Source organism: Microcaecilia unicolor, chromosome 5, assembly GCF_901765095.1.
Source record: "Microcaecilia unicolor chromosome 5, aMicUni1.1, whole genome shotgun sequence".
Lineage (NCBI taxonomy): Eukaryota > Metazoa > Chordata > Amphibia > Gymnophiona > Siphonopidae > Microcaecilia > Microcaecilia unicolor.
This window is the reverse complement of record NC_044035.1, coordinates 219,834,281-219,848,057: the sequence shown is the minus strand read 5'-3', so window position 1 is coordinate 219,848,057 and position 13,777 is coordinate 219,834,281. Positions and strand designations below refer to the sequence as shown.

General features: G+C 42.0%; 1 protein-coding gene across 2 annotated transcripts in view; it reads left to right on the top strand.

The window, feature by feature from the left end:
- Nucleotides 1-13,471, top strand: part of CBS (cystathionine beta-synthase) — a 144,686-nt gene extending 131,215 nt beyond the window's left edge. For both annotated transcript variants that reach the window (XM_030203792.1, XM_030203791.1), the window contains 2 exons: nucleotides 4,106-4,190; nucleotides 11,800-13,471. In XM_030203792.1, the coding sequence (XP_030059652.1) occupies nucleotides 4,106-4,190; nucleotides 11,800-11,915 (201 nt within the window). In that variant the 3' untranslated portion in view covers nucleotides 11,916-13,471. The remainder of the gene's footprint in view (nucleotides 1-4,105; nucleotides 4,191-11,799) is intronic.
- The last annotated feature ends 306 nt before the right edge of the window (nucleotides 13,472-13,777 follow it).

Genomic DNA, 13,777 nt, shown 5'->3' with positions numbered 1-13,777 from the left:
GTTTTTTTGCCATAATGGAACAAAACGAAAATGTCCAGGTCTCAAACTAAGACATTTTGAGCTAGACCTGTTTTAACAACAACTAAGTCACAAAAAAGTGCCCTAAATGACCAGATGACCACTGGAGGAATAAAAGAAAGACCCCCCCACCCTTACTGCCTATATGCGGGTACAGTAGAGTTTTGGTGGGTTTTGGAGGGCTCACATTTTCCACCAAAAGTGTAACAGAATGGGATATGGGCCTGGGTCCCTTTCTCTATAGTGCACTGCATCGACCATTAGAATACTTCAGGGACCTGCTTGCTGTTCTGATAGGACTGGCCATAACATCTGAAGCTGTCATAGGGGCTGGTATTTACTGTTTCTTTCACATCTTTGGGGAGTGGGAATGGGGTCAGTGACCACTGGGGGAGTAAGGGGAGTCATGCCTTAATCTTAATGGTCATCTCGTCATTTAGGGCACCTTGTTCTTACTTAGTCATGATTGAAACAGTCCAAAATTTCTAACTTTTAGCCCGGGACGTTTTTGCTGTGTTCCATAGTGGCAGAAAATGTCCAAGATTTGGGAACGCCCAAATCCCAACCCAACACACCCAACCCTTGTGATTGGGACACACTGCACACAAGTTACATAGAAAACTGTATTAAAATGGGTTTCAAAAATACCTATTTGGACGTTTTGGCAAACAAAATGTCCAGCTGCTGGTTTGTGCCACTTTTTGGACATTTTTCTGTTTTGAAAATGACCCTTTACATGTGTGTGCATTTTGTTTTTGGACACATGACTTCATACCTACACATTATATTCTACTATATATTGAACTGAGACTGGGTCCTTTCTGGAGGTTTTTGTGCCAGTGATTGAATTTAAAGTTCTGATTGAAATTCTGAGGTTTTTTTTCCTCCTTTAATGGATCCTATATCAGATGAACAGCAATTGATATATGTTGATTGCTTGCCCTGTAATTGTATTGTAATGAGGATCTTTGGGTTTGATGTAGATAGTCTTTGTTCCCCTTTCTTCTCTTTTTTGATTATTAAATGTTCTTTTTCTACAGTTCAGCCAAGTAGTAGGGTAGCAGTGGCTACATTAGTGCATAAAACAATACCCTTTGTAGAAAAAGAGAAATTGTAAGATGAGCAAGGCTGATGGGTAATACTACAAGGCACCTTTTATGGAGAACTCTTGACCCTGATTTCTGTGTATGCCCCAAATTATCCTGATCATAGCTATTCCCAGAGCTGTTGAATCAGCTTCTGATCATACTGGATGGTAGAGTAACAATGGAGGAATATTCCAATGAAGCAGCAGATCTGGCCCTAGACAGAGAGAGCCTTGCTGGTAGAGCTTCTAGGAAATCTTAAAGGGGGGGGGGACAGATTGGAGAGTTCTAGGTCCCACTCTGGGTTTGGATGATATCTGGAGATTCCTTCACCCAGGGGAGAAAGCATATTTGCATATATCTAGAACTCATCACCCCCAGAGCAGACTGGGTTACATTCACCTGGGCAGATACCCTTTTTGACAGAGTTCACCTCGAGCTTTTTATTATTTATTGGAGAAAGAGGATTTATTGGAAACATTTCCACCTTTGTCAGTAGAAACTCTCTACATACTTGCCTGTCATTGATATCAGAATCACTTCATCAGATTTATAGATTTGGTTCTTAGTTTACTGTAATTCCATTGCTGTGGAAAATGCTGCATTTTTGCTCTTTACTGTGGAATCTGTTATTGGCTTGGATGCCCGGGAAACTGTACCTTCAAACTTGTTGCATCACTGCTAATATCAGTCCTAGTTGCCTGCCACTTCTGAAGCCTGCCCAGTGACTCCTGTCTGCATTGTCTCCTTGCCACTGAGTAGAGATGGGCAGCCAGAAAATTTTCATTTTGAGTCATTTCTGTGAATTCTCATTTTATTCATGGATGTTTGCTTTTTTTTGGGCCATTTTATCATTTTGTCAATTTCCAATAAAAGTGCACACACTATGTGAAAAGAGGGTGCAGTCTTTCAGAAAGAAGACACGCTTTTCCCAGTAGAGTTTGCGTGCATGCACAAATTTGCACATGTGCACTAGTGGTGGTTCCACTAGAGGGAAAGAGTGCTCACTATATCCAAAGAGTATTGCATTCAGTTCTGTCATCGTATCTCAAAAAAGATGTAGCAGAATTAGAAAAGGTTCAAAGAAGAATGACCAAAATGACAAAGGGGATGGAACTTTTCTCATATGATGAAAGGCTAAAGAGGTTAGGGCTCTTCAACTTGGAAAAGAGACGGATGAGGGGGAGATATGATTGAGGTCTACAAAATCCTGAGTGGTGTAGAACGAGTAGAAGTAAATTGATTTTTTACTCGTTCCAAAAGTACAAAGACTAGGGGACACTCAAGGAAGTTACATGGAAATACTTTTAAATCAAATAGGAAGAAATATTTTTTTCACTCAACAAATAGTTAAGCTCTGGAACTCTTTTCCAGAGGATGTAACAGTGGTTAGCATATCTGGGTTTAAAAAAGGTTTGGACAGATTCCTGAAGGAAAATGCTATAGTCTGCTATTGAGACAGACACGGGAAAGCAACTGCTTGCCCTGGGATTGGTGGCCTGGAGTGTTGCCATGATTTGGGTTGGCCACTGTTTGAAATAGGATACTGGGCTAGATGGACCATTGGTCTGACCCAGTATGGCTACTGTTATGTTCTTATGTAAGTAATGCATTTCCAGCAAGTTGAAACCCCTTGTCTGCAGCAACATATGTAGCCATCTTCCCCACCTAACATGATCACCCCTCCCAATTTCCTCCCAACATTCAAAATCCCACTCCAGATCCTTCTGCAAAGATGCCCTCCCACTCCCGATCCCCTCCTGATGTCCAAAACTCCCCTCCTGATCCATTTGAAAAGATGCCATCCCACTCCTGGACCCCTCCTGATCCTCCTGCAAAGAATGATGATTTTCTCCATCCCGATTCCCATCCATACCACAAGACTCCCCACCCAGACGGACCTCCCTAATTAAAAAACATCAACTGCTGCGGTTTTGAACCTAAAGCCAGACCGGGCAGGAGCAGAGGGGGACTGTTCCTGCTTGGGCCCACTAACCTACCATGGATGAAAGTTCTAAGAAGGACTATGGGGTAGGGGGAGGGCTAGTTACAGATCAGATGATAGTTTTTAATTGGGAGGGGATCAGGAGTGGGAGAGCATCTTGGCAGTAGGATTGGGAGGGGGGTTTTGAATGTGAAGAAATATTGGGTGGACCAGATCATTGGTGGGGGGAATGGATGGACAGGCTGGATGGAGGAGTGGCCTGAGGCAGCGGCACTGCTTTGTGCACCTACCACCCATAGTTCAGAAGCACTATGAGCAGTCATGACAGCTAGCTGTCATCAACAGCCATATCTGTACATCTCTGTCACGCCTACTCTCCATCACTTTCAGTGTTGGTCAGCTGGCATGGGAGTTTTAGCATGCCAACTGCCCAACTCAGCTATTTTAATGTGCATTAGCCGTTATCACAGGTTTACGCTAGCAATTAACACTGGTAAGACCCACGCTGCTTAACATAGCTTAGTAAACATGCCCCATAGAGACAAGTTAACAGAAGAGGAAGCCTTCAGATGACAAGACTATATAGTGAGTGAGGGAAGAAGAGGAATATAAATAAGTTACCAGATACATGCAAGAAAGTTTGGAAAAATTATTATTTAAAAGGGAGATAGTTTTGCATGTAAACTCTATGTAAATTTATGTTGGTATGCCGCTGATTGCTACATGGTTGTCTAACACTTAATGCAGAAGTTTGGAGGTTTTGCATGTAGGCTTCAAAATCACTTTATTGCATTGTAGACATTTGAACAATTAGTGAGTGGGGTGAGGAGCAACTGTATAATTATGAGGTTGAATGTAAGTTCCCAAAGAGGACTCATTCCCTAAGTAAAATTTAAGCTTAAATGTACGCCAAACATTTCCTCAGTGGTATATAAAGCATCCTAGATGCAGTAGAACCAAAGATCACTGACTAAGGTGGATGCATAATACCAGAAATCATTTTTCCTCTCATCCTGTTAATTTTGGAAATGTGTCTTTAATTCCTTTTGTCTATTAGGTACATCTGAATGACAATCTTGGGAAGCTTTCACGGATTTTGGAGACGGATCATTTTGCTCTTGTGGTGCATGAACAGATTCAGTGTGAGTAGATCCTGATGAAGTTGGTTCAGTTCTGCTGAAAATGTTGAAATGTCCAGTCATAAATACACACTCATAATAACAAATAGTAAAACTGTAGAATTCCAGAGATGCAGCCTTTTTAAAGACAATTTGCTGTTTAATAAAAAGTATGAACAATAGGACTTCCATGTCCAAAAGATAGCAGAAAGTCTTTACCAACTCTCTTGGAATTCAGTGTGATCAGTCATGCAACACATCTTGTCCACCTGGTCTACCTAGTTGCCCAGTCCACTGTGGCCCTATGTATCTATCTCAAGCATACTTCAGTTGCATCTTATACCAGGCTCTCTCCTAGGGTATAGCCAGCCCTGCAATTTGAAGGGGGGGCCCCCAGTCCACCTCTACTACCCCCCCCCCCCCCAAATTTGAGAGGTGGCTATACCCAGGGAGAGAGCCTGGGGGGACAGTGCATTACTTTCTCCAGAAAAAAAAAAAAGATTTTAAATAGTCCCAGGTTCCAATCTAATTCCTTGTGACTCTGGGCAAGTCACTTAACCCTCCATTGCCCCATGTAAGCCACATTGAACCTGCCATGAGTGGGAAAGCACGGGGTACAAATGTAACTAACTAAATAAATGTTTAATGTGGGATAAAATGCCATAAATAAATAGATAGAAACTCTGAATGTTGAGCACCTGGTTCTCATAACATGATGTCTGTTTTAGAAGCCTTTTACCAGGAGAAAAAAATCTGTGCACCAATATAACAGGGTTAGGGTGTCTCTATAACCAGCCCCTCCAAATGACACACCGATTATGATCTATAACAAATTATTACTCTACCTATGAAAAGTTATTCCCTTATTATACTTCCTTTGTGCACATCCATATGCACAAGCTGGCATGTTTGAAAATACAACTTTTTTTTTTTTACTGTATTCTCCCCACGTTCCCCACCCCATCCCCCTATTCCAGACCTCCTCCCCGCTCCCCGGGTCCCCCAAGCTGCAGAGTCCCAGCACATACCTGAAGGCAGCCACCCTGGTGGTCTAGTGGATTCTTCGGGGCAGGAAAGATCCCCAGTCTTTCCTGCCCACTGCTGGCGCTGACCCTCCCACTGCCACATTGTTCTTTAAAATGGCTGTCAAGACTTACAAGGGTGGCCTCACAAGACTCCAGTCTTGCGAGGCCGCTGCTGGACATCTCGGCAGCCATTTTTAAAGAGTAATGCGGCAGCGGGAGGGTCAGCATTAGATTGTATTATATTAGATTGTAAGCTCTTTGAGCAGGGACTGTCTTTCTTCTATGTTTGTGCAGCGCTGCGTATGCCTTGTAGCGCTATAGAAATGCTAAATAGTAGTAGTAGTAGTAGTAGCATGGGCAGGAAAGACTGGGGGATCTTTCCTGCCCTGAAGAATCCACTAGACCACCAGGGTGGCTGCCTTCAGGTATGTGTTGGGACACTGCGGCTCATTGGGAGGAGAGGCAAACTGGTTCGCTCTGTCTAACAACTGGCTCGCAAAATGTTACAAAAATTAACAACCAGCTCTTGCGAGCTGGCTCCAGCACACCACTGAATACAGCCAAGTCAAAGGAGGTATCTGAGATTCATCAAAAAGAAAACTACTTCTAGTATCATGTACCGCCATTTGGCATCATGTCAACACCAAGGATATTTACAAAATGCTTAGGAGTAGTCACAGCATCGCTGTGCGTACTAGGGATGCACGTGTTTCCATACTTGAACGATTGGCTGGCCAAGAGTACATCAGTGAAAGGTGCAAAAGAATCAATGTACATGACCATTCAGCTGCTAGAACTGCCAGGATTCATTATAAACTATCCCAAATCACAATTAAACCCTTCACAAAAATTGGAATTCATTGGAGTTCTGCAAGACACAACTCTAGCATCTGCATTTCCTCCACATCAGTGTACCTTAACTCTCGTATCGGTAGTAGTAAAGTGCATCAAAGTCAACAGGGTCAGCTGGTCAGATGTTAAGAATGTTAGGCCACATGGCCTCCACAGTCCATGTGACCTCTATGGCATGCCTCAGTTTGAAGCAAGCTAAATGGACCCTGTCAACTCAGTGGTCACAAGCTACACAGAACCTTCAGGATATCATATCTGTCACCATTCTGCTCATGGACTCGCTGTCCTGGTAGATGGTTCAATCCAATCTGGTGAAAGGAATTCCCTTCCAAATTCCTCAGATTCAAAAACTCCTCTTGACAGATGCATTCATAATTTTCTATCTGGCCATAATCTAATCCAGCATGTTTCTTCTCCCACGCATACAGCAGGACATATCTTGGATCTGGTAATGTCATCTGCTTTAGATAGAAATGTTCTACCTCTCCCTTGGTCTGACCACACTTTTCTCTGTTTTAAATATTTGATCCCCTCAACCTTTTCAGGAACTCCTGCATTACGCCATCAAGTAGGTAGGAATCTAAAACATCTTACCCCTGGAAAGTTTCAAGCTTGTTTTGATTCTTTTCCTACTGATTTTACTTCCCTATCATTGGATGACCAAGTATCATTATGGTGCAGTACTCGTTCCTCTGCATTAGACAAAGCTGCCCCAGAGGAATTAAAGAAAATAACTCTTCACCTCTCTGCTCCTTGGTGTCACCCAAGGCTTACTCTTCTCAGAAGACAGCTTCTGAATCATTATCTCAATATAAAACTGTATCTTTGTAAAGATATCAGTTGGTTAGCCCCCTTTTTTGTTAAAGGCAGTCTGTAGCTAGGGAGTCCCACATGTGAGGATATTAGCTAGAAACTGAACTGGCTTAGGCCCCCCTCGATAACAGAGATGGGAAGGCGCATGCGGTGAAAGCTTTTAAAAGTTTCTCTGAAGCTGGAGAGTTATTCCTCGGATGTTATCACCCACATGTGAAGATATGTATCTTGCTGTCCTCGGAAAACACCTGCTACAGGTAAGTAATTTTGCTGTATCTAGCCGCAGGCAGGTTTAGTGTAAACGAATGTGTGTCTAGATGTACACATGTTCTCTGCCACTTGTGCTAGTATTCTATAAAAAATAGAAAGCACTACTTTACTTTATAGAACAGGATAAAAATAGGTGCCATAATCAGTGCCTATAGGAGGCACCCTATTTAGAATTACCATCTAAAGTGGTAATTCTGTAACAGTGCACCTATATTTAGGCACCTGTTCCATAAAGGTGCCTGCTTTCCTTTATGGAATTACTAGTATAAGAGCTGAAAGCACACAAACACTTAAGCCAGTCACAAAGCTAGTGTAAATGCCCTCCGATTTGATCATGTTACTCCCCTGCTGCGTTTAGAACACTGGCTGCCGGTTTCTGCCCGCATCAGATTCAAAATCCGCATGCTTGTCTACAAATCCAGACTCCCATGTGCCCCCACCTACCTCAATAACCTCCTTATACCATACACTCACTTCACTCAGCTGACAACAACCTCCTCACCCTCCTGCCACCCTCATGCATACGGGTGTCCACTACTCGTGACTCTGCTTTCAGCTATTTGGACCCCAAACTGTGGAAAAAATCTCTCCCTGCATGTCAAAAAAACAAACTTTTCTCCCTACCTTTAAACAAGACCTAAAAACACCTTTTTTTCTATTTCTTACCCCTGTACTGCTTACATCCTTTCTCCTCTCTTTTTTTTTCTTCTCCTTTGATATCCATGATTTGTTAACCACTTTATGCCTATGTGTAGGCCCTAATGATATATCAAATATGCTGAAATAAATAACATGTTTGCCTCTAAATGCTGGAAATACGCATGTAACTTGCAGTATTCTATAAGTTACATGAGTGTGAGTCCTGCCCATGCTCTCCAGACTCCATCTGAGTGTACACTCACCTGTCAAATATGTGCTGTGTAAGATATACGTGTATTTAGCAACTAGCACTTAAGTGAATTTTCAGCATTTACGTGCATATGAGCACAAGTATGTGCATATATGTGGGTTTTCTAGTTATTTATGCACTTATTTGTTCCATAAAACTTAATGCTTTATTTATAGAATTGCCATCTGAGTGCTTCTGCAAGTAGTTGCTGCAACTAACTTGATACTGAGGATACTGAAATCTAAGAGTTCCTTTAAGATATAATTTGTTTAGATATGTAGCATGTCTTTTGCCACTGTGTATTGGCAGTTTTTGAAGATTAATATTGAAATGCCAAGATATTGTTAAATTACATTCATAAAAAAACATTTGGGGGACATTTTTTTCACGTTATCTGTCACTACATACTTTTATTGAAGTTTTAGGAGATTTTTTTTTAATAAACATTTTTCAAACACAGAAAGACATTAAAGTCTTTAGGGGGCAGTTACATGACGCCATGCTCAGGAGCAGTTACTAGCTTATTAGCTCCTGCCATCTGTTTACATACCCCACTTAGTTTGGAAGCTTCAGGACCCTGATTTTGACCCTGCCTGTACCACTAATTGGGGAACAACTGGCCTTGTTATGGCCGTGAAATATAATAATATGTGAATTTTGGATTTATTGAATTATCAAAGACTGAGTGATTCCTGAATTTTGAATATATTCTGCAGGAGGCAGCAGTTGGAATGATTGGATGGTGATTGCTCATCCACTTGTTTGGCTTAGCATCACAAAGTCTGAGCACCTATAATACATTTTTAAGGAGGCTACAGATTTATATTAGTCTCTGTAATAGTTGAGTTGATATATGCAATAGAGACTACTTTCATATTTTGAGTCCTTCACTGATGTGTTAACTAACCAGATAGTGCCAGACCAGAGCTGGCAGTTATCCAGTTAATGGCAGTATGCAGTTTATTACGCTATTCACGTAGCAGCAATATTCAGTCTTCTACCCCTCCAGATAATGGGCACAATATCACTACTGTCCAGATAGCACTGGCACTGACCACCCTATCCAGAAATTCTGAGCCAGTATACGGCAATGTCACTACTGTCAAAGTGCCCCCTCTGGTCATAGGGACAGGGCCTCTCCCTTGGCTTTGGGAAGTCCCCAACATCTTTTGGCCCCCTTCCTTATGAGGCAAGCTCTGAGGACTCTCCTTGATTATGATGGTTCTTTACTGAGTTCAAAAAAGTAATCCTCAAACAAAATATTCTTCATACAATGATACCTAATTAGCTTCTGAGTGCTTCTGACCATTTAGAAATGCTCCAGTCCAGGTCTGCCTACAGGACACAAGTCTAGACTGCTTTCCAGCTCTTAGAGCTTTAGCTATAGAACAGCTGTGGGGGGGTCTTCTGTTACCTAGCTCTCCCCCACTAGCTTACAGCATTCATATAATAGCTATTAGTAGCCCTACAACTACCAGACTCTCATATACACTTAGGGATCGATATTCAAAGTACTTTAACCAACCAGAAATGGCTCCTGGCTGTTAAATCACTTGTTCAGGGCTAACTGGTCATATTCAGTGACCGGTTATAACCGGGCTAACCGGTCATAACCAGATAGCACCACTGAAGATGTGCGGTTAGCATCCAACTCGTGCAATATTCAGCACAGGTTGGGTGCTAACCAGACATCTTCAGTTGTAACTGGTTATGTTTTTGCCGGCCCCATGAACCCAGAAATTCAGTGCTGGAGCCTGGACATAGCCCAGCATTGAATTTCTGGGGATAATGCTGGCAGCAGTCAGCAAAATACTGATTGCTGCTGGTTTAATATCAGGCCGGTAGATTCCTCCCCCTTCCCCCCCCCCCTTTTATCCCACAGGCAGGAGGACAAACATACACCACCAGTCTGGGACTCACCCTTAATCCTGGAGTTAATCTGGGTTTTCATCTTCCTCCATTTGAAGACTGCACTCTTCCCTGCTCGGGCTGAACTCTTCCTACCCTGGACACTGGGTTGGTTCTTAGCCTCAGTGAACTTTCCTCCCATATACTAGGCACTGATTATCTCCCTCAGTACCTTGTTAAATCACCATCCTCACTTGCCTGTCTCCCAGCTTGAGGGGTCCTGTTACAGAGATGTCTTGGGTCTCTACCCCTTTACCCTGGTGAGTTTTACCCTTACCCCTTCAGAGCTTCTAGAGCTGAGACTTCTGCCAATTCCCTACCATTAGAAATCCATACCTCCTGGGAAGTATCTTTGGAGTGCTTCTCTCCCTCTGGGAGGTGTGTGTTTGTCTCTCTCAAAACTATAAGCCTTCCTTTTAAATTTCTCATTCTCCAGACTTCAGTGCAGTTAATGAAAACTCATCAGCTTTCCCTGGCTCCTGTTTGTCCAGCCCTCCTGACTCCAGGCCCCCCATGACCTTCTGGGAATTGTAGTTTAAAACCTTTCAAAGGAATCCCTGCTTTCAGTTGCCTGAATTTAGCAAAGGAATGTTTTCTTGCTTCTGTGCTTTCTTGCTGCATGATAGGTGGCCCCTAGCTGCTTATCACAATACAATCACAGACACTATAGCTGCTTCATATGCTTTTATATGGATTAGTACTCTGAGAGCGCATAGTTTTATTTTAAACACTTTATAATAACTTAGTAGCAATGGATTCCAGCTCAGAAAGGTGTGGGGGGGGGGGGGTTGGGGGGGGGATAGACTGGTGTAATAATGTGTATAACCAATTCATCGAACAATGTATTGTCTACTTGTTCTTTTACTGACTTCTTATTTCTAATTATAAGATTTGACAGTAATAGGTTGGGGGGAGGGAAAGGGAATCATGTTTTGAAAATTTGACGATGGACCATATTCATTTGTCTTTGCTGTATAAGCTTTGATGTTTGACACATTGCATACCAAGACTATTATATGTATTTCATTTAATTGGTCATCAATAAAACAGTTGAACTATATGGATTAGTACTAAGACTAGGGGACACCTAATGGTACTAACAGTTTGTAGATTTACAACAAATTAGAGAAAATCTTTTGGTATTTGTTGCCAAAGGATGTGGTCAAGTCTTTTTGCACTGCTGGCCTTAAAAGGGTTTTGGACATATTTCTTGAGGAAATATTTATAATCAGTTCTTAGGCAGGTAGAAGTGGGAAACAGTTTATTCCTCGGAATGAGCAATAAGGAATGGATCTATTCTTTGGGACTTGCTGAGTATTTGCTAATGACCTGGAATGACCACTGTTAGAGAGAGGATGCTGGTCTCGATGGGCCTTTAGTGTTACCCCACATGGCTTATGTTCTTTTGTTCCTGTTTAAGATAGAAACCTATGGATAAGCAGGAGACAGCAGAGCCATCGAGGGGCCTGTGAGCATAGAATACTTTATATTGCACTCACGGAGAAAGGGTGATACCACTGGTGCTTTACACTGATAGCAGCAGTACCCAGAACCATCCCATGGCTTTGGAAGAGAAGGAAGTCACAAAGTGGAAGGGGGATGCTTGGGGAAGTGGTAAGACGAGCAAAGTCATCTGGAAGATTAGCAGTTCAGAAGGAGGGGCTGCATCAGAGTAGACTTGTGAGGACATTCTTGCACCCCTGTTCAAGTTGCCTTTTTAGGCAGTCACCTCTGCTACCTAGTAGATCTCTGGTCTTCTTTGAACCTTTGTAAGCAGAGAATTATGTTAAAGAGAAAACAGATACACTATGTAGGAGATCTTGAGAGGCTTGCTGTGAACTAGCTTTTAGTCAAAGTTGCTTTCATTTGTCCCTAGACTACAACGATGGTACTTCCAGTAAGAAACAGATGGTGTTTGGAGTGGTGACCGCCATTGACTTGCTGAACTTTGTGACTGCGGGGGAGCAGGAGAGGCAGCAGCATTCTACCTAGAACAAGCTAAAGAGAAGAGAGAACACTTATAATAAAGGAAAAACAGCATCCACTGACATAACACTGAAGACGTAGGGCAAACAAGTAGGAACAAGAGATTGCCACCATCCATTTATTTTCTGGGTGGATGTGATTGTTCTGCAAAATTCTTCTTGGTTACTTTTTGAGATATTAAGTTTTTCAAAAATTGTTGATGTTATAGTATAAGAGTAATTAAGGAAGCTATGGCCTGAAATGTAGACTGCATGATCCTAGCAAAGCAGCCTAGAACAACTTCTAGAGGCCAGACTGATGCCATGAATAGAAATAAACCAATGGGAACTATGAAGAGGGGAACAGTACTTGTATTAATGAGAACTGTGCCTACTTCAGATCATTTTTTTGGTGTGAGAAATTTTGATTAATGTGTGTAAACAGTTTTTACCATGCATAAAAAGCAACTTTATATGTATGAATTCAGAGGTTTACAAATATAAAGTTGATTTAATGTGAGTCTTTTACATGCATAACATCATCTGAATGGCAACTGGAAACCAAATGTACATCCCTTAGGTCTAGTTATTAACGAAAATTGTTACTTACGGGACAAGGTTGTTAATGGGAGTCATTGGAGGGAAAGAATTAGATGGTGGGATCTATTCTGGGAAAGAGAAGATGAGTTAGAGGGAGCTGTTACTGACCTGACAAAGGCTAGTAATTAAAGGAAGGTAATACTAGATGGGGAAGAGAAGGAACCAGTAACAACGGAATTTGTAATCTGGTGATGGGGGTGGGGTGGGCAGTGCGGTTAAAACCTACTGCCGGCGCTGAACCTGGAAATTCAATGCCACACCATATCCAACGATCGGCATTAAATTTCCGGTTTCATTTTTGCCTGTTGAAACTTAACCGGTTAGGTTGATATTCAGCTCTAGCTGGTTAAGTTCCTAGTGGTGAAAGATAGGACTGCTATTTATGTGGCCCTATTTAACCACTAAACCCAGTGCTGATTATCGGTGCTAACTGGCTATATTGCGCTAGCTGTGAATATTCACTAGTTATCTCCCACTGAATATTAGTGGTTAGCCGGTTAAACATAGCAGCTATTGCTGACCGGTTAAATAGCACTGAATATGGGGAGGGGGGGTCTTTACTGTGCTGTTGAATATGCCAGGATATGATTATGATGCCACTTTTTGGTGTTCCCAAAACCACTGGAATCATCTGAACAAATCCCCAAAGCTGTCTGAGGAATCATCACAATCCATCCTCACAAAGAATCCGGGACTGTCAGCCATTCAGAGTACTTGATTGGCTGTAACCCTCACCTTTGCGTAAGGTATATTGGCATTGTAAATCATAGGACCTTGGTTTGTCTGTCTCTCTACATGCCATAGGAAAAAGTTTCCTTGATGCTGCATGTGAGTATGATAGTAACCATAGAATACTTGTACTTTTGTCATGCTACATCAGTTTAACAACATTGACCCTTCTTTTAGAAGCTCTATTTGTGTTTTGGACATTTGAAAATTGGCATTTAGACATACATATTGCATTGAAGTCCAAATCCTAATTTTATAAAGCCAGGATATGGACGTCTAAAACTACAGTATGTCCTTATGACAAGGAGGGGTGATCTGTGCATTTTTGGTCAGGACTAAGGAGGGGCTAAAATATGGATATCCAACTCCAGTTTCAGAAGGGGAAGGGATATCAATATCTAAAAAGATGGACAGTGTTGTTTAGACTTGGCACATCCAGTTTACAGAAAGATGGTCTGATTGAGGAGCTATCCACTGAAAGGATTAAGGCAAGTCACCTGCTTTTAGAAAGGACATCCAATTCAGAATGTGGACTTCCACGTAGGTATTTCACATATGGAT